General features: G+C 49.0%; 1 protein-coding gene across 6 annotated transcripts in view; it reads right to left on the bottom strand.

The window, feature by feature from the left end:
• Window positions 1-8101: 8101 nt before the first annotated feature.
• Window positions 8102-17915, bottom strand: part of Schip1 (schwannomin interacting protein 1) — a 562997-nt gene continuing 553183 nt past the window's right edge. For all 6 annotated transcript variants that reach the window (XM_058574880.1, XM_046431242.2, XM_046431241.2 and 3 more), the window contains 5 exons: window positions 17028-17145; window positions 15862-16059; window positions 15033-15156; window positions 12357-12450; window positions 8102-8723 (listed from right to left, as the gene is read on the bottom strand). In XM_058574880.1, the coding sequence (XP_058430863.1) occupies window positions 8672-8723; window positions 12357-12450; window positions 15033-15156; window positions 15862-16059; window positions 17028-17145 (586 nt within the window). In that variant the 3' untranslated portion in view covers window positions 8102-8671. The remainder of the gene's footprint in view (window positions 8724-12356; window positions 12451-15032; window positions 15157-15861; window positions 16060-17027; window positions 17146-17915) is intronic.

Below are 17915 nucleotides of genomic sequence, written 5' to 3'. Positions count from 1 at the left end.
TAGAGACCTCTAGCACATTTATGTTATTTTCATCAAGCGATGAAAGACAATGGCAATGATAACTCAATACAGAACAATTTTATAGCTCAGAACCTGGGGTCACAGGAAACTTTGAAAAAGGTAATTTGACCTTTATGTACCTATCTTTGTGCCAAGAGGTTTGATATGGTGTCAAAACATTTTTAAAATGAAATAAAATTACATGAGGTCTAAATTCTGAGGAGTAGAAGAGAAATAAATATAAATAAATTTGAGAATAAAGTAACAACATAAAACTTCCAACAATTAATATACAAAAAAATTGGTTCTGTGTGTGTGAGAGTGTGTGTATGTGTATGTGTGTGTGTGTACACGTTTAAAAATTAGGACTTAGGATTCAATCCAGGGCCTTCTGCATATTAGGCAAGTTCTTACCACTGGGTTAGACTCCAGCCTGTTTTGGCAATTGTTTAAACACAGGATGGAAAATTTGAGAATTATGTGAGGAATACATAGTTTAAAACACTGTGGGGGTAGGGGGGAGGGTGGGCTGAAAGCAGCAAATTTGACGACTATAATAACTCAAGTGTATATTCTAGTCCTGACTCCAGAGTTACCACTATGTCTTGGAAATGCCCTTCTTAACCCCTCTGCATCCATTTTCCTTTCAGCAAAATCAAAATCACACCAGCTTGCTTTTCCTTATTCTTAGGAAAATTATGAGATCATATGAACTAATGAAATTATGTGAAAAGACCTAAATTATTTCCTGATGGCAAGTTAAACATCTCTGGGAAGTTTCAATAACTTTTTCAGACTAATAAAATGCTGGTTAGTTCCCCAAAAAACATAAATGAAAGGTATTCTTATTACTGCTTCCATCTAACCACAGCTTCCCATTTCTCTCAACTTTGATTCAGCCATTGGAACTTCATGCACCAAATCCAACAAGGTGAGATTATTCATCCCTGTACAAAAGGACACTTTGGAAGGATCTGAGTCTATCCAGTCAGAAGCATCTGACCCTGTCCATGGATAAGTCCAAGCTTGGCCATAAGTGTCTGACTCCATCCAGGGTTAATCCTGTGCTTGGCTAGACAGATCTGACTCTATCTAGGCCATATCCAGGACTCTGTCCTAACATTCAGTAGGGTCATCTACAGGGGTACCCAGCAGGAGAGTCAGCAGTTCAATCTCCCTGCCTGGTGTCTATGGGAACTCACATGGCTCAGATGTGGGCAGAGGTTCTAGGTACATAGCCTGTTACCCACCGCTGGGTAACTGAGGACATTAGCCCACACCACGGGGGACACTTCATCCTATCAGATCCCCCGCCATCTGTCTCAGACTCAGTCCCTTTCCTCTTAGAAACACTTATTATTTTGTAAGTGATTTATAAAGTACAAGGGCTCTGAGCTCCACCAGCCCTAATATGCTTCAGAATTGGCTTTGGCCTCACAGACACCATAAGAACACTGACTCTCAACGGTGAGCTGAAGACAACTGCCTTTCTGATAAGAAGTGAGTCTTACATCATCGTGAGTCTAAGAACTCTCAGGGAAGCAGAGTGGTGAGGAAACTGGGTGAGAAGCTAGGAGCAAGGTCTCTGTAAGATGATATTAAACGTTCCTTCATTGACCCTGCCCAATTTCCAGGTATTTAACTACTATGTGCTGTATCTTGGCTGGAAAGGAAGAAACAAAGACAGTGGCCTTCCCTGCTCACTGGGAGCTTCCATTCTGACTGCAAGAAGGCGTAAGCCAGGGTGACGCTGTAGGACCCCTGGAAGGGAGACCAGTGGAAGCAGAGACGACAAACAGCAGCTCTGCCTAGGAAAGCCAGAGGGCCTCCCAGGGGCGATGGCACCTTAGCTGAGCAGGGAGGACTTTCCAGGAACAAAGAGTGCACCCTACCCAGGCCTGGAGGCTGGGGAGTGTCTGGACCCACCCCTGAGGTTTAGCAACTTCAGGGTCATGTCCACCTCCAGGGAAGCCTGGAATTGGCCCTGCTGGCTCACATGCAAATTATTAAGGAGAGCAATGATTAAGAAGGGTGAGGGGCAGAGTGCCAAATGCAGAAATCCCAGAGGGACCACAAAGAGCTGGGAAGAGATCCCCAAGAAATGAGAAGAATGGGAACATGCACCTGTGTATCTCCCTGTAGCTGCTGTGACCACAGAGAGGAGCTTGACTGTAGGATGATAATGGAACGTGACAGACAAAGGAGGTTTGCAGAGGCATCACTGATCCCAGAACTTGGCTTTTATTCACTTGATCTTCTACAACAAATGCATTTCTACCTTCGGCAGCTCCTTAGATGCTGCTCTGGGAGATTTTGGATGTGGATAGCCATACACTTTAAATAAATACACAGAGAAAAGTATGTAAATAAAAACAGAGAACTCAAAAATAAATTTGCTTATGATCTATTTCCTGGTTCCCCAAAAGAGTTCGCAGCAACTTAAGGGGCTAATACTTAAGCAAGGGGTCATGATACTCCAGCTCTCATCTCCTCTGTTGCAGGGTACTGAAAACCTCTCCCGATCCCTGCAAGAGGGCAGCAAAGCCAGAGAATCAAGAAGGACCGCAGAGGAAATGGCGTGATACCAGTACTGACGTCAGGAGGAGCATCTCCCAGAGCTCATGAAGCTGTCACTGTGTAATGTAGAAACTGTCTGTCCTAAACATGTTTTGTGAAGCCATTTCTTAAAAAGACTTTCAATAGTGACCAGTGTCACCTAGCTAAAACATTAGCTAACAGGGGAAATGCAGTCTGTACGATAAGCCCCCAAATATTTTGCAATCCTAGGAAAGCCTGGCAGAAGCCAGCCCAGCCCACCAGATGTGTGGCTAGGATTTCTGTGGCTGCGAGCTTCTCATCAGGACCTGAGCTTCTTGTCCTTCTTATGGTCACACACCCACCTGCTGGTCACTTGTTATCAGCATGGGCCCTCAGTGCACGTGCATTGGGGACCCCGGAATGACGTGCGTGGCCTGCGGGCCAACCATTGTCTTACTACCTTCCAGCCTGCGTTTTAACATGGTTTGATTATTTTTCTCTCCCAGCTACCCCTGACACGACTGTGATGAATATTTCTTCCATTCTCTCTCAGTCCTCTTGGAGGAAGAAGGTCTCCCGCTCATTCCTCTTCTCTCTTGCTTCAGGTCCTGGAGGCTACCGCTGCCATCTTTCTACAGACACAGCACCCCATGCTGGGGGCTGAGGGTGGTCCTTGTTTTGGTATGGTTTCCACGACTGGCCATGAAACTGAAGCCAAAGGAATTCCCAGTGAAAATGCTCTCACCTTTGTCCAGGAAGCCAGGGTAACTTTGACTTCGGAATGGCCATGACTACTTATCTCAGAAATTCAAAGTTGCCCTGAGATTTGGCTTTCATTTTCTGGGATGATGTGAAAGCAAGGCTGCTTGTCTGGCCAACCAGTGGAGGAGGAAAGTCCATGGGGCATGGCAGGGTCACTTGTATCTGAACTTCAGGCTTCCTTTGAATTCAAAATTCTGAGAAGGAGGAATGCATTTGGCCCTGTTTACAAGCACAGAGGCTCCTGCAAGGTGAAACCAAGGCCATTTTACTGTTTTTGGAGAGCAGTTAACTGCCTTAGACTGTAGCGCTCTCTGGATGATTTCGTAGCCCTGAGTTCTTCATGAGTCTGATATGGGAAGCGATGTGTACTTTAAAAGACAGGAAGTGGGCATTCTTGCTTTTTAGTTTAGTGGGTTAGGAGGCCTTCCTGGTATGATATTGGCACAGCAGTTATGCAAATCAGGGGATTGAGCTGGTTATAAAAGGAACAAGACAGGCTGGGTGTCAATCACCATGCCTATAATCCCAGTGGCTCAGGAGGCTGAGGCAGGAGGATCAGGAGTTCAAAACCAGTCTCAGCAACTCACAAGATCCTGTCTCAAAAAATAAAAAAGGCCTGGGGATGTGGCTCAGTGGCTAGGTGCCCCTGCGTTCGGTCCTGACACCAAAAACAATAACAACAATAACAAACAAACAAAAATAAAACAAACAACAAAAAGAAACAAGACAGAGAAAATAGGACTTAAGCACAATTAGATTCAAAACCAAGATGATTATCCAGGGCAAATGCACAGCCAACTACAAGTGTGGCCAGAGGGGGCATGCTCAGCGTCCACGCTCACCTGCTCTCCAGGAGGAGCCCCTGTGTTCAGCTTGGGAAGCAGGGCAACTCAAAAGAGGTTTCCTTGGTTTTGTTCCTCCCAAACTCCCCACCCAGTGCTGGGGACAGAACCCAGGGCCTCAGGGACTCACACATGCTAGGCAGGTGCTCTACCCCTGGAAAGAGATTTTTAATTGTTTCCATGTTGCCTATGAAAAGCACAGAACTCCCGTCCCATGCCTCAGGGCCTCAGCACTGCAGGGGCTGCCCGTGGCCTGAGCTCTGCGGGGTCCCACATGGTGGATGAAGGCCATGCTCCTGGCAACTGCGGATGGTGGAGCAGGCAGGCAGCCCTCTGGCCAGGAGTCCCAAAGGCACAACCCAGCAGGACACTGCTTACAGGCCCAAGCTGCCACCAGGAATCCAGAGGAAGAGGCCACCACGGCCAGGCCCTGCCTGAGGCCCCCAGTGCATCTGTCCCTAGGCCTCATGACCATGGCTCTTCCTTCCACCTCAGTCCCTATATCCCTAGGTCCCCAGGCCTGGTGCTGATGGCACTCATGTCCTCCTCAGCCTTCCCTTGGGCAGGGCATCCTCTCTGCTCTTGGGTGGGTCCAGGCAGTTGAAATGCTGTCCCTCTGAAGTCCCAGCACCTGCTGGCAGTGTGGTGAGGCCCCCTGGAGATCCTGGAGGTCCGTATCATTTCACTCCCACTCTTGGTTTAGCCAGAACTACAAGGAGGTGATGCAGGACTCCCTAAAAACACCCCCACCTGGTTATCCCTCCTGAGGCTTCCTTACTGCCTCAGGAAATGACGTCATGGGGCAGAGCTGCCAAGAGCTCCCCTCTTTCTGATTTGCATCTGAGAGTGACACATTTTAAAATCAGCCTACTTGGCAGCAGCATCAAGCACCCTCCAGTTCCTGGAAAGAGGAAACGGATGCGTGGTGATAGACAGGAAAGCCCTCTCTGCCCAGCACCCATGCAATTGTCGATGCTTCCACCCGGCCTCACAGCTGGGCTGCTGTGGGCGACCATGGGCTCCGCCTCTTCTTATGCCACCATAATATGGGGAGCTCTGTGACCTAAAAACCCCTCACAAGTTGAGAGAGACGTCAGCACGGATCATGATTCCTCCTGAGAACTAATACATCCAGGAGGAAGTAACTTTAGGAGACAGAGAATCAAAGAACCCACTTCTGGCCTCAGCTGTACCTCACCAGGGTCAGAACAGACCACAAGATGTGGAAAAGTAAATAGGGCATTGTGGGAACATAAAAGAATCTTGTAGCAAATTATCAGCAGGAAGTGTGAATGTCTGGTCTGGAGGGTGGAAATAAAAGTAGTGCTTTTCCATCTCGTTCTCCTGCACTACAGTGCAATAAGTAGACCCAGTAGCTTTTAAAACAAGGGCTGTGTTTCAACCACGGGCCAATGCAGAAGAGAAGTGTGTGACAGTGAACTGATTATTTCTGGCAAATTGTTATCATTTAACCAAAGCGACTGAATGAAGGGCCTTTGGGATTTTTCACTCAGAAATTGGGACACTTTCATTCTGCACAGTCAACCATTGTCAACATACTTATATAATAATAATTTATATTACAACTGACTGCAAAACTGCTTACCCACCAGCCTATCTCACAATGAACGTGTCAAATCTTAGTTAGAAAAACTAAGTGATCGCCAGCGCTAAAGGCGATTGCTCTTTGTAAGTGCCAGAGCTGGGCTGGGGTTGTACTTCAGGGCAGCCTCAAGGGCCACGGAAATCAAGGCTTTGCAAACACATCCCAAAGCGCGTTTGTAGATACATCTGTGCTTCTGCTGCATCTTGATATCCATATTATTGTTTAGAGCGAATGATTTGCTCATGAAAGATCTCAATTAGACCGTCTAGTTTCAGCCCCAGTAGCTAAAGGGAGAGATAGAAAGGTGAACAAGATTTAAACTAATTTTAAAATTAGGGCATGCCCCCAGTTACCTACCTCTTCCAGCCACTCCGTCCTGCCTAAAGGGACAGTTGGGCATTGAAAGAAGGGATGAAGCCATAAGCTGAAAAAGTACGGGTCACTGCCCTGGAGATTTTCTAGAGGAGACATCATAGCATGTTGGTTCAGAACACAAGGCTAGCGTCCCAACTCTAAGGGACAAGGGTTGCCCCTGCTGAGGACTTTCACTCACTGGTGTAATGCTAGCTGTTGGAACAACTCCACAGAGCTCAAGGGCTTGAAGGTCATTCCTGCATATTCCTCACTCCTGCAGGGGTCCCAGGAGAACCCTGCTGGACAGTAGGTGACCTCCCCCCCCCCCATGCAGGCACTCAGGGTGGAGGTCCTCCACTTTGGTCATCTTCCAGGTTCCTGTGGTTGCAGCAGAGGGCAGACCCTCTTGGGAGGGGTCTTGGGTGGCGTAGACACCCCTCACACCCATGGACGTTTCCTTGGTGACAATCAGTCCTGGTTCACAGCTAGATGCAAGGACACTGGGAATATCCCTGCCCATTTAGCCACTTCCCTGGGACAATACTATAACCATGAATTTGTTAATCAGGTTTGTATCACTGTGACTAAAAGACCTGGCAAGAACAACCTAGAGGAGGAAAAGCTGGTTTGGGACTCATGGTTTCAGGGGTCTCAATCCATAGATGGCCAACTTCATTGCTGTGGGTCCACGGTGAGACAGCACACATGGCAGAAGGATGCAGTGGAGGAAAGCAGCTCACTTCATGGTGACCAGGAAGAAGAAAGGCAGGGGGGACAGCAGGGAAGATAAATCCTTCCAGGGCACACCACCAGTGACCCACCGCTTCCAGCCACACCCCACCTGCCTAAGGGAGGAATAGGGGCACTGAAAGAAGGAATAGGGCCAAAGCAAGACCTAAACCCAGTCTGAGTACAGCTTGTAGGACACATGGCTGTGAGAGGTGGACTCAAAGGGCTTGGGCAACACCGCCCCTTTGGCCTTGCCAGTTGCAGCTCACATGGGCTCCTTTAGACTGGCTCTCTCCACAGTCAGCAGTTTTTCTGGATGACAGTCACATCACTGGCATCTCTTAATTCCTAGAGTTTCCACTCCAGCTTCAGCTTCACTGTCACAGTTTCATGCATGGGCCTCTCAGGGACAGCCTTCAGAGGACTCTGACCCTGCTATACCTTGCCTGGTTTCCCACTGAAATCTCCGTGGAATTGCCCCCTCCTGATCCCTTAACTCCAGAATCCTGCATTCCTGCAGAACCAGCCCCACATGGATGATGCCAAGGTCTGCCATCAGCTCCTGCAGTAGGTAAGCCTCCTGGAATCACAGCTGCAGCAGCCTCTGAGTGCCTGAGTGGTTGAGCACAATGCAACAGCGTCCTGTGGCCCATGTGTGAGCAGGGTGCCTCCACAGTGGTCTCCTCTCAAAGGAATTTCCCCTTCTACATCTTTGAGTCTGTAGTGAGTGTGGTCTCCTGAGATGCCGTCAAGGAATCATTCCTGGTATCTTTGTACAAAGTACTTAGCATCTCTTTATTGGCTGCAATCTTTTTAACAATCTTCCTTGATCCCAGTTTTACATGCACTTTTCCGGTCAAACCCCAAGTTTTAAAAATCCTTCGGCTCTGGTTTCTGCTCCCAATTCTCAAAGTAAACCTGGGTAAACCCTACCATCAATGTCCATGGCACTGACTCAATGACGGACTGTCTTAAAATTTCCTCCACCAGATTAAGTAGTCTACCTTTGAATTCAGCCTCACATTCAAACCATCACAAGGAGCATGATGGAGGCATGAGGCCGTTGCCCCAAAGCTCCTGTATTAATGCTGAAATATTCAGAGGTGAAACGATTGGATTGCAAGAGCTGTGACCTGATCAGCCCACCTTGCAAGCTGAAAGCAACTGGCTTTCACGGACTGTGGCTCCTAGGTAGGGTGTGCAGTTGTGAAGGGGAGAAGAGAGAGAGAGACAAGCCGGCTATTGTTAGTGAGCAAGAAGACATATCATATGAAACAAAGTTTTAATTTTATTTTACATATTTATACATAAAACTTCCAAGAAACCTTCTGAAGCCAACAGAATGTTAATAGCACATCTGAAAATGAACTTCAGGTAGTCAACATTCACAAAATGTTGAGAACTGATTAAGATACACGTTAAGGAGAGCTACGACTTCACTAGGAGGCAGGCATGTATTTTGACTTGTATAGCACCGTCATTTACAGTTCTTAAAACTACAGCGAAGGATGAAGTAGTCAATGCAAAATACCGCTCCAACCGAAAACCTCTAAACAAGTAAAAATAAAGTTAAAACCACCCTCGGATCAACCATGGTTTGTGATGGTGTAAGTACTGTACATTTTTTTTTTGTAACAACATTTTATTAAAATGCCTGATATTAAGTGGCACAAGTAAAAAATTAAAATAAATTAAGAAGCAAAGGCCGATCACTGGACATGAAGCTTCAGACACCATCCATGAATGACAAGGCTGTTGGTCTATCTCTGTGCCACCTTCAGCAACAGCACTGCAAACCACAGAGGCAAAGTCAGCTCCGCCGGGCTGTGGCGGGTGGCTCTCACTTGGCAGGCATCTTCTCTGCCATGTGCTTCTGCTGACTCTCAGCATGTCTGTGAAACGAACAACACGACCATTTAACAAGAAAGACCAGACTGCTTTCCAAGCAACACTGTGATCTCCTCGGAACTGAGCTCCAGAGTTGCTCAAAACGAGACGTGCGAATCAAGGAGATGTGCTTTATTCCAACCGACCTGACCTCTTTTATTTCATGCCCTGTACATGATTCCTTTCATTTAGTAAGCTGGTAACCTGAGGTGGACTGATGGGTCTACCCTTGAAAACAAAAGTGCTGTGTTTAAAAATGGAGAGGGAAGTATGATTTTAGATTGGGTGACAGTTCTCTTACCTCGGAGGCTATAATATTTTCTGATGCCAGTTACTGCCTGATTTCCTTCTTAGAAAACCCGTTGGTGTATTGGTGTATGCTGGTGTATGCTGGTGTGTGCGCGCGCGTGCGCGCGCACACACACACACACACACACACACACACACACGTGTATGGGTATAGGTTCCAGCCCTGCTCTAGGAACTGTGGTTTAATTAGCTACAGGGCAGGCTTAGCTCATTGGGCATTAGTGTATTTCCTTTAGTGTGTACCTTTAGTAACAAACATTTAAAAAGGGCCTTTGACGTGTCAGGCATGGCACCTGAAGCTGGGATTTCCTGCAGAGCAGGAATGGGGGTCTCTGTTCTCATGGGAATATGTTACAGGGAAGATACAAGAAAGGAAGAATAGCAAATAAGAGAAAGGCAGATAGAAAATAAGTGTTAAGCAAAAAGTCACCGTGAGGTGCTGTGAGCGCACACACACACGCACTCCCAGACCCAGAACCCACGCCAAGGACCTAATTCCCTCTGGCATAGCCAGTGTCCCACAATGTCCCTGTGGGGGTTAGTGCCTCTCTATGTGCATGAGTTCTCCTTGGCTGGGCCCAGGGCACCGTCACGGCGGTGGGGTGGGGATGAGTCTTTTTATTCACCAAGCTCTGCTGCACCATGAGCCCAGAGTTAGCTGACCCAACAGTTGGACAGCAGGGACAAAGGGTGGCCTGCAGGGTGGACACATCCCATAGCATGGGGCTTTGTGGGCTGAAGACAGTGGTTCTGAAGGATGAATATAGAAAATGATAAGTTAGCAAGAGATTAAAAAAATGTCTCAGGCTGTGGTTTGCAGCTGTAATAGCGTTTAGGGGCAGGCTCTGTGTGCTGCCTGCACCCAGGGAGCTGGTAACATCAAGTCTAACTCCCGGGCTTAACGCAGAACATTCAGCGCCTCTGGTGCAGGGAAGACAAACTGCAAATACTCTCAAAAATAAGGAAGTAAAATAGCAAATAAGAGAAAGGCAGATAGAAAATAAGTGTTAAGCAAAAAGTCACCGTGAGGTGCTGTGACCACACACACACACACACTCACAGACCCAGAACCCACGCCAAGGAGCTAATTCCCTCTGGCATAGCCAATGTCCCACAATGTCCCACATGCAGCAGCCCACAATAAATGGTTATGTCCATCTAAGAGTAAAGGATCTCAGGGAAGGACGCTGTTAGCTCTCCACTTTTTAGAAACATCACCCATTAGTAGACCTGCCACGGCCCTGGGTATGTGCAAGAAAGAACAAGGGTCACTTTCTCAAAGTACCTAATGCCTGTTGCTCAAGCAAAGTCAGGGAAGTTCCTAGAGCAGGGCTGGAACCTACACCTACACACACACACATGTGTGTGTGTGTGTGTGTGTGTGTGTGCACAGACATACACCGATACACTGACGGATTTTCTAAGAAGGAAAACAGGCAGTAACTGGAGTCAGAAAATATTACAGCCTCCGAGGTGAGAACTGTCACACAATCTAAAAGGAGGTGTCAGAAGTCCTCGGCACTGAGTAGACATCGCTAAGGAAGGGCCACAGTTGAAAATCAAGTCTACCTTGGATCAGGGAGGGTTCTTTAAAGAGGCTAGCACCAGGGGAGTGCCAGTGTCACTTGGGAGCTTAGAATTTCTGAAGCTCAGGACCCATAAGACAGCTTAGTAAGACCCTGTGTCCAGGCCCCCAGGGGACAGCTGAGCCAGAGCCCCTGGGGTGGGACCCTGCAATCAGTTTTTTTCCTGGGTGGCTCCCATGTGCAGCCAGATGTGATGCCCAGTGGCTTGGACTGAATCTAGAATGGCTGGTGGAGAACAGCCGAGGGAGAGGTGAGCCTATCAGCCCACAGCTATGCTCCTGGCCTTCTGAGGCTGTGGGGCTCTGAGGCAGCTGCTGTTGGCATGTGTAAGAACCCCTGGGCTCCCTATAGTAGAAGGCTGTGGAGATGCCATACCCCAGCCTCCTGCAGGACTCCCCAAACTGCAAGGCAGTGATGTCTCTGTTCTTATCCCGTGGCTCTGCCTGCACGCCCAGGACCACCCCCCTTAGAGGTGTCAGGAGGTACACTGCCACCTGAGTGTGAGCCAGACCCTGAGAGGCAGGAGAAGCCCCTTGGTGCCCCTTTGTGTGAATGGGGCTGTGAGAAGGGCACAGGAAAGTCCTGCATCACAGCGAATCAGAGAGTGCAGAGGGTTGTGGAGTGTCAGAGAACGTAGGTCCTGGTCATGTATTTCACAGGCTTCCCATGATCTCGATATCTAAATGTGAGCTCTCAGATTAACCAGAGGGGTCTGCTGTACAGCTGCTGTTCACGGTGTCTGGATGTGTCTGCAGGTGGCAATAGTGACATCTGAGTGTCACTGTGAGTTCTTGATGCTGGCAGACATGCTTAGAGGGCATGAGAAGACTACAGGATTTTTAAAAAGGGCCTGCATTAGCTCTGCAGCATCCATTCTGCTACCAAAACTCTTTCTACGGCACACACTGGTAGCGGACTATTGAACCCCATGTTTTGGGCTAAGACATTCCTGTGGGAGGTGCCAAGAGCATCCGTGGGAGGATTCTGGGCCTGCGGTCAGCCCCCTGTGCTGTGAGACGAGTACTGGTCTTTCTCGGGGCCTCTACTCTCTGAGCCACATTTCTGGTATCAATAGCAATTATTATCTCCTGGCTTAGGGACTTCATGCGCACCGTCTCAGGACAGGTGAATGGTAAACATGAAGTCACGAGAACTTATATGCAGTTCATGTCCCTCACACACGTAACCTATGCTGCTCGTGCTTGATGAGGGATGCATATGCATGGCAGGGTTTCTATAAGAGAAACTACTAGGAAATGGAAGAGGCTGACCATGCAGGCTGGCTTCCTCATCCCCCAGGAGGGATGCATTCTTTACCTTTTCACAGAACGGCAGGAGGAGCTAGGAACTCAAATCCTAGAGCTTCCTATGTGAGAAGAATCTGGGGCACAGGGCTGTTGACAGAGGCCAGAGTGTCCCTGCCTCCTGGGCATGGCAGGGGCGCACTGACCACCCAGCTGCTCATGTGCTGGGAACACACCAGCATGGAATGGCTGAGAGCCACTACTAGGGGACAGTGTTCCAGCATAAGGTCCTCCTAGGCTAGAGCTGTTCCCAGGGTTCAAGAGAAGTCGTGAGAAGTCAGAACGCACAGACACTTCATCACGGGAGGAAGACACTGCTAAGATATGTGCTAAGGACGCACAGGAGCTGCGTGCATGCAATCAGAGGTGACCTTCCCCAGGGCCTGCTCTGCCCCCATGGGGGCTTCTTCCTGCCTGTGGAGAATGTGACCAGACCTACCTGGTCAGGTCCTCGATGTCCACCAACATGGCATCTTGCTCTGTGTGCAGCTCGTCTCGGATGAGGAGCAGCTGCACCAGCTCTTCGTTCAAGCCTGGGGCAAAGAAAGGACACTTAGAAATGGGTCCAGCTGCATCCGGGTTAGAACATGTGCTGTCTGCAGCCCCCGAGCGAGCACATATGACCCGCGACACACACACAGCCAGATATCACGGCAGACACCACAGAGATTCACATTCTCGTGCTGACTTCCCCTAAGCCAGGGAGCAGTCATCAAGAGGGCATGTGACCTGTCCCCAAGCTGTGAGGTGCTAAAGGAAAGGAATGGAGCCAGGAGGATAGGTGGAGTCTCCCTGTCCATTGCTCGGGACCAGAAAAGCTTCAGATTTTAGTTTTTTTTTTTTTTGCATTTTGGAATACCTGCATAGATTTTACCTGGTGGAGCAGCCCTAATTTGAAAATCTTCAAACTGAAATTGCTCCAAAATCTAAAGATTTTGAGCAATTTGGAGCACTGTGAATTTCAGATACAGAGATGCTCAATCTCTCTCTCTCTATTTTTTTTGGGGGGGGGGGTACCAGGGATTGAACTCAGGGACACTCAGCCACTGAGCTCCATCCCCAGCCCTATTTTGTATTTTATTTAGAAACAGGATCTCACTGAATTGCTTAGCACCTTGCAATTGCTAAGGCTGGCTTTGAACTTGTGATCCTCTTGCCTCAGTCTCCCAAGCTGCTGGGATTACAGGAGTGCATCACTGTGCCCGGTCTCAATCTATATTTTCAATTACATTCATATCACAGTGGAAGAAGAAATTATAGCCAGGCATGGTGGTACATGCCTATAATCCCAGCGGCTCAGGAGGCTAAGGTAGGAGAGGATTGCAAATTCAAGGCCAGCCTCAGCAACTTAGTGAGGCCCTAAGCAACTCAGTGAGACCCTGTTGCAAAATAAAAAAAATTGAAAGGGCTGGGATGTGGCTCAGTAGTTAAAGAAATTGTTACTGGTACAAAAATAAGTTGTTAGGGTGGGCTGGGGTTGTGGCTCCGTGGTACAGTGCTTGCCTAGCATGTGTGAGGCACTGGGTTCCATTCTCAGTACCACATATAAGCAAATAAATAAATAAAGGTCCCTCGATAACTAATAAAAATATTTTTTTAAAAACGTAAATTGTTAGGGAAGGGTGGGATTCTGTTTGGAAAAAATGTGAACGACGCATCTGGAGCATATTAAGTTTCCACCTTCACCTTCAGGATGCTCCTGCTGCACTGAGAGTCAGAGGGGCCCCTGGGCACCTGATAGATGCATCAGACACCCAGCCAGAGGTGGCAGGCGTGACAGAGGTGCAGAGCCTTCCTGTACATCCCTGGTGCAGCCTAGTCTAGGAAGACAGCGGTGGGTCAGGTTTCAGGGATAGCTGGGTGTGTAAGGCCTGAAGAAATAATCCCTGAAATCTCTGGACAACAGGGAAGACATGCCTCAGACTAAACACTGGGTGACAACATGAGTAGGTAGAGAGTCACTAGTGACCTACCCGACGCCATGCCCTGGGCCAGTGTGGCTCCTGCTTCTGACAAACTCCAACAAGCGTGGGCTCTCTCTGGCTTGTCCCCCCCAGAGAAGCCAGGAACAAAGGCTGTCAGCCCAGGCGTGGGGAGGGCCCTCACTGAGCTTGAGCTCCAGGTAGTCTACAGGCCCTGGAGGTGTTCAGACAGGGCCCGGAAGTGCTCTCAGAGCCCTGCTCCCAGTGGGTGCTGCCTGCCCTTAGCTCAGGGAGCTTCCAATTTAAAAACAATGGGAATGAATCACACAAACAGGTCGAAAATTTCACTTCCTGAAAAGGACGGGATGGTAATCTTATTTACAAATCTCAGGAAGATGATTCATGATAAAAAATCTCAGAAATCCCCCTCAGTTCTTGAAAGAATAACACTCCTAGTAATTAATCCTCAACCGACATTAAAATGGAAGCATGGTTTTGTAATCCTGGGAATCTATGGTTTCTTCGTCAAAATCTTATATCTTATCTTTTGACTTGAAAACCATCAGGACTGTTTTAACTTGGTGCTAAACATGTATTCAAACCTCTGGGCCCCAGAACTTTTTTTCCTAATACGAGATTTAAGCTTTTATTATGGAAAACTTAAAATTAACACAAAAGCAGAGAAAAGTTCAGTGAATCCCAATGTACTCAACCAGCTTCATCAGCCTCCTGCCAACCTCGTGTCATCTAGAACCCTCCTCTGCATCCTTCAAAGCAATTTCAGATGCTGCACCAGTGAACCGTCAAGGCTTTGGAATCCATCTCTAATACTGAATATGGGAGCCCATGCTTAGTCACCCCATAATTTTCACACATTGGTAATATATACTTTCAGGGCCTAGAATCCCACAAAATCAGTCTAATTTGATTTGACTGAGATGATGCCTAAAACACATGTCTACACCAGGAGGTCTAACTGTGTGATAAGTGACGTCACCTACTGCACCACGTGTGGAGGCAGATGTGAGTTTAAAGATAACGTGCTGGGAACTGGGAACTCCAAACTCAAACAAGAGCCTGACAGTTCCCTTCCTTTCCCCATGAACAAAGGAGGCACCCCAAGAAACTCGGCACAAAGGCACCAAACCCAACAAGGGGCGCCGACTACCAGGTTCATGCGCGACGGCACTCACTTTCAATCTGGGAGTGGAGGTCATTGACGATCACCTGCAGCTGGCCCAGCGTCATGCCACGCAGGTCGGCTGGCTTCAGGCTCCTCTTCATCAAGCACTCGCTGATATGGGGCAGATGAGGCAGCTGGAGAAGGGGAGAACCCGAGGAGTGAGTGGGCGCACGCAGCCTGAGCATATCTCAACTCAGGAGACCCACCACCCCTGCCGGCTTCTGGGGCCTCACCCATCACACTCCCTGTGGGCCACCCACACAGAGTGCTTGGCCACGGGCACTAAAGCCTTCTGCCTGGTCTTAGCATGAAGGATTACCAGGGACCAATGACACCAACATGGGTAGGACCATCGACATAGCTGCTGCTTAGAGGCTCACCCCACGCCCTGCGCTTGGGACACCACCAGAATCCTCTCTTGCTCTGACCCAGAAGCTACCAGCCCTGTTTCACTCCAGGGCCCCACAGCAGGTCCACAGCAGGACTGCACCAAGTCACAGTGGTCACTGCAGCAAGAGTGAGTCTGTTGCAGCCTCCAGTCCTGTCCTGAGGCTGCTTCCCACATGCTCCCAGGGTGGCTCAGGCCGCCCCTAACAAGCAGCTCTGAATCAAGAGCTTACTTTTGTGAAAGCTGTTGCATGGTCTTTCAGCACAACGATCGATAGAAATAAGAAATGAGCTGCATTATTTCTCAGGGACAGTACTTTTGTGAACTGCCCCAGAGAAACCCAAGTTTGCATCACTTGGGGAAAGGACAGGGGCAGCACCAAACTCTTGTGGCTCCCCTACTCCCCACACACGCGCACACACGCACTTGCAGCCCAACCACTGCCACATACCAGATCCGCCACGGGAGACTTCTTCCTGTTTTGCTTCTCCACCTCCACTTGCATCTTGGCCATGGGCTTGGCCATGGCAAGGGCCATCTTGGCTTCAGCCTGCAGTTTCTTTTGCCTTGTGAGGAAGTCCATGTCGTCCAAGGACTCGGACTCCTCCTCAGTAGTGTCTCTATCGGAATAGGAAGAGCTCTGTTTGCTCTGCGAGGGAAGAAAGAGCAACCTGAGCTTCCCAGCCAGTCACGTCCCGCTGGTAAAGGCCCAGCCTTCCCGGGGCTGAGCACTGCTCTGTTCCCTTCGACCCGTGTCAGTCTCAAGTAGCAGGAAAAGGTCTATTTTAAAACAGGCTCTGACTCTGGCATACATTAGTATAATCAATAACAGGGAAAAATACTATCAGAGCGAAGGTGGTGTGCGGGTCCTTGGGCAAACAGGACTTGGGTATCCAGTGATGTCTGAGGTCGCACCGCTCAGCAACCAGCACAACCTCCTACTCGCTGGTCTTTGGTAGAGAGGGTGAGAGACCTTCCAGAGTGGAAGAGCTTCCAGCAACAAGAACACCACTGTTGGGCCAACTTACGCAATCGTGGCAAAGAAACGAGTCCCATTCCAAGCCCAAAGGGGAAGGATTCTGAGCATCTTTTCCCTTTAAAGTTTTAACAGCACATCTGATCTCTCCTACTGTCTAACATAAAAGTAGTCCTTAACTTTAATAATGTTTACGTATCCTGATTGTGTCTCAACTTCTCCTTTTCCATCACTACTGTCCAGTTTTAAAAGCATGCGATTCACAGAAATGTTTTTTTCCCATCTCTGAACATTTGCTCCTGACTCAAGACAGAAAAACAGCCAAGTAGCCACAGACCCAAGGGCACCTCTGCTCGGAGCAACAGCTTGCCACAGAGAATGGGGGTGTCCAGGCTTGGCTGGGAGCACGGGCTTACCCTGGGGGATGAAGGAGTGTCTAAACTCAGCTGGGAACACAGGCTTACCATGGGAGTAAGGAGGTGTCCACTTTGGCTGGGAAGGGGGACATGGGAGTGTCTACGCCTGGCTAGGAAGGGTGGGGGGCACATATGTGCTAGGCCTGGAGGGGGAACGAGGAGGTGCCTATGCTTGGCTGGGAGGGGGACGGGGAGCACGCGCAACCGCCTGGAGAGCAGGCTTACCACGGGGGACGAGGGTGTGTCCAGGCTGGTCTCGGTCTTGCTGTCGTCAGCATCACTGTCCTTGTCGCTGCCGCTGTCGTTGACAAAGCAAATCTGCAGGTTCATCCCACTCTGGAGTCTGGAAAGAAATGGGACACAATTCTACTTAGTGGTTTGTCACTGCAGGGGACAGCATTATCCGAGCTGCCAACAGAGGTGGTTTTGCCTATTCCTCGTGTGGAGAAACGGCTGACGATACTACCCTCCGCTTACAGACCACTTGCTAGAGGACTCCTGATATTCTATTCATTATTCTACACCAGGTTCATGTTATGTGAAAAATGATTACAGGCCAGACATTATAGTACCCAGAGTAACACCAGAAGAGTCAGCACCCGATACAAATGTGCTGAGCCACTGAGTGCGCGGGCTTGTCAATCAAGATGAATGGGGTCCTTGGCCAAATAAGGCCACCTTGGTGTCCTCAGGGTGCTGTCCCGGGAACCATGCAGAAACTTACTAGCCAGCATCCAAGGGCAGAGCTCTTGAAGACAGTCCTTTCTGGCCCAACAGAACAGGGTGGTCTAATGGAAGGCTTTACGTATGGTAGTTGCCAAAAGCCAGTGTCAACTGGCTAAGAGAGAACACCCCAGGTTCACCCCAGAGAAGTACAAGGGAACTGCAGACTCAGTCCCCAGGCCTGGTCTCAGGGCAGCAAGCTACAAAGGCCACCCCCTGCACAGGTCTCCAAGCAGAGACCCCTCAGAGCCCGGCATGGGCACAGGGGCCCTGGAGCTACAGGAGGTGTGAAGGGAAGCCCAGCTGGGGACACTGTGGGTGTGACTGTCCTGAGCTCCTTTTCAAGTTGAACGCCTTCCAGTACTAGTTGGTAAACAAAGCAATTTAAAA

The sequence above is a fragment of the Marmota monax genome, unplaced genomic scaffold, assembly GCF_021218885.2.
Source record: "Marmota monax isolate L192 unplaced genomic scaffold, Marmota_monax_Labrador192_F-V1.1 WCK01_AAM20220418_F8-fsc00022, whole genome shotgun sequence".
In the NCBI taxonomy this organism is placed as follows: domain Eukaryota; kingdom Metazoa; phylum Chordata; class Mammalia; order Rodentia; family Sciuridae; genus Marmota; species Marmota monax.
The sequence above is the reverse complement of the archived record's forward strand: the minus strand, read 5'-3'. Positions and strand labels throughout refer to the sequence as shown.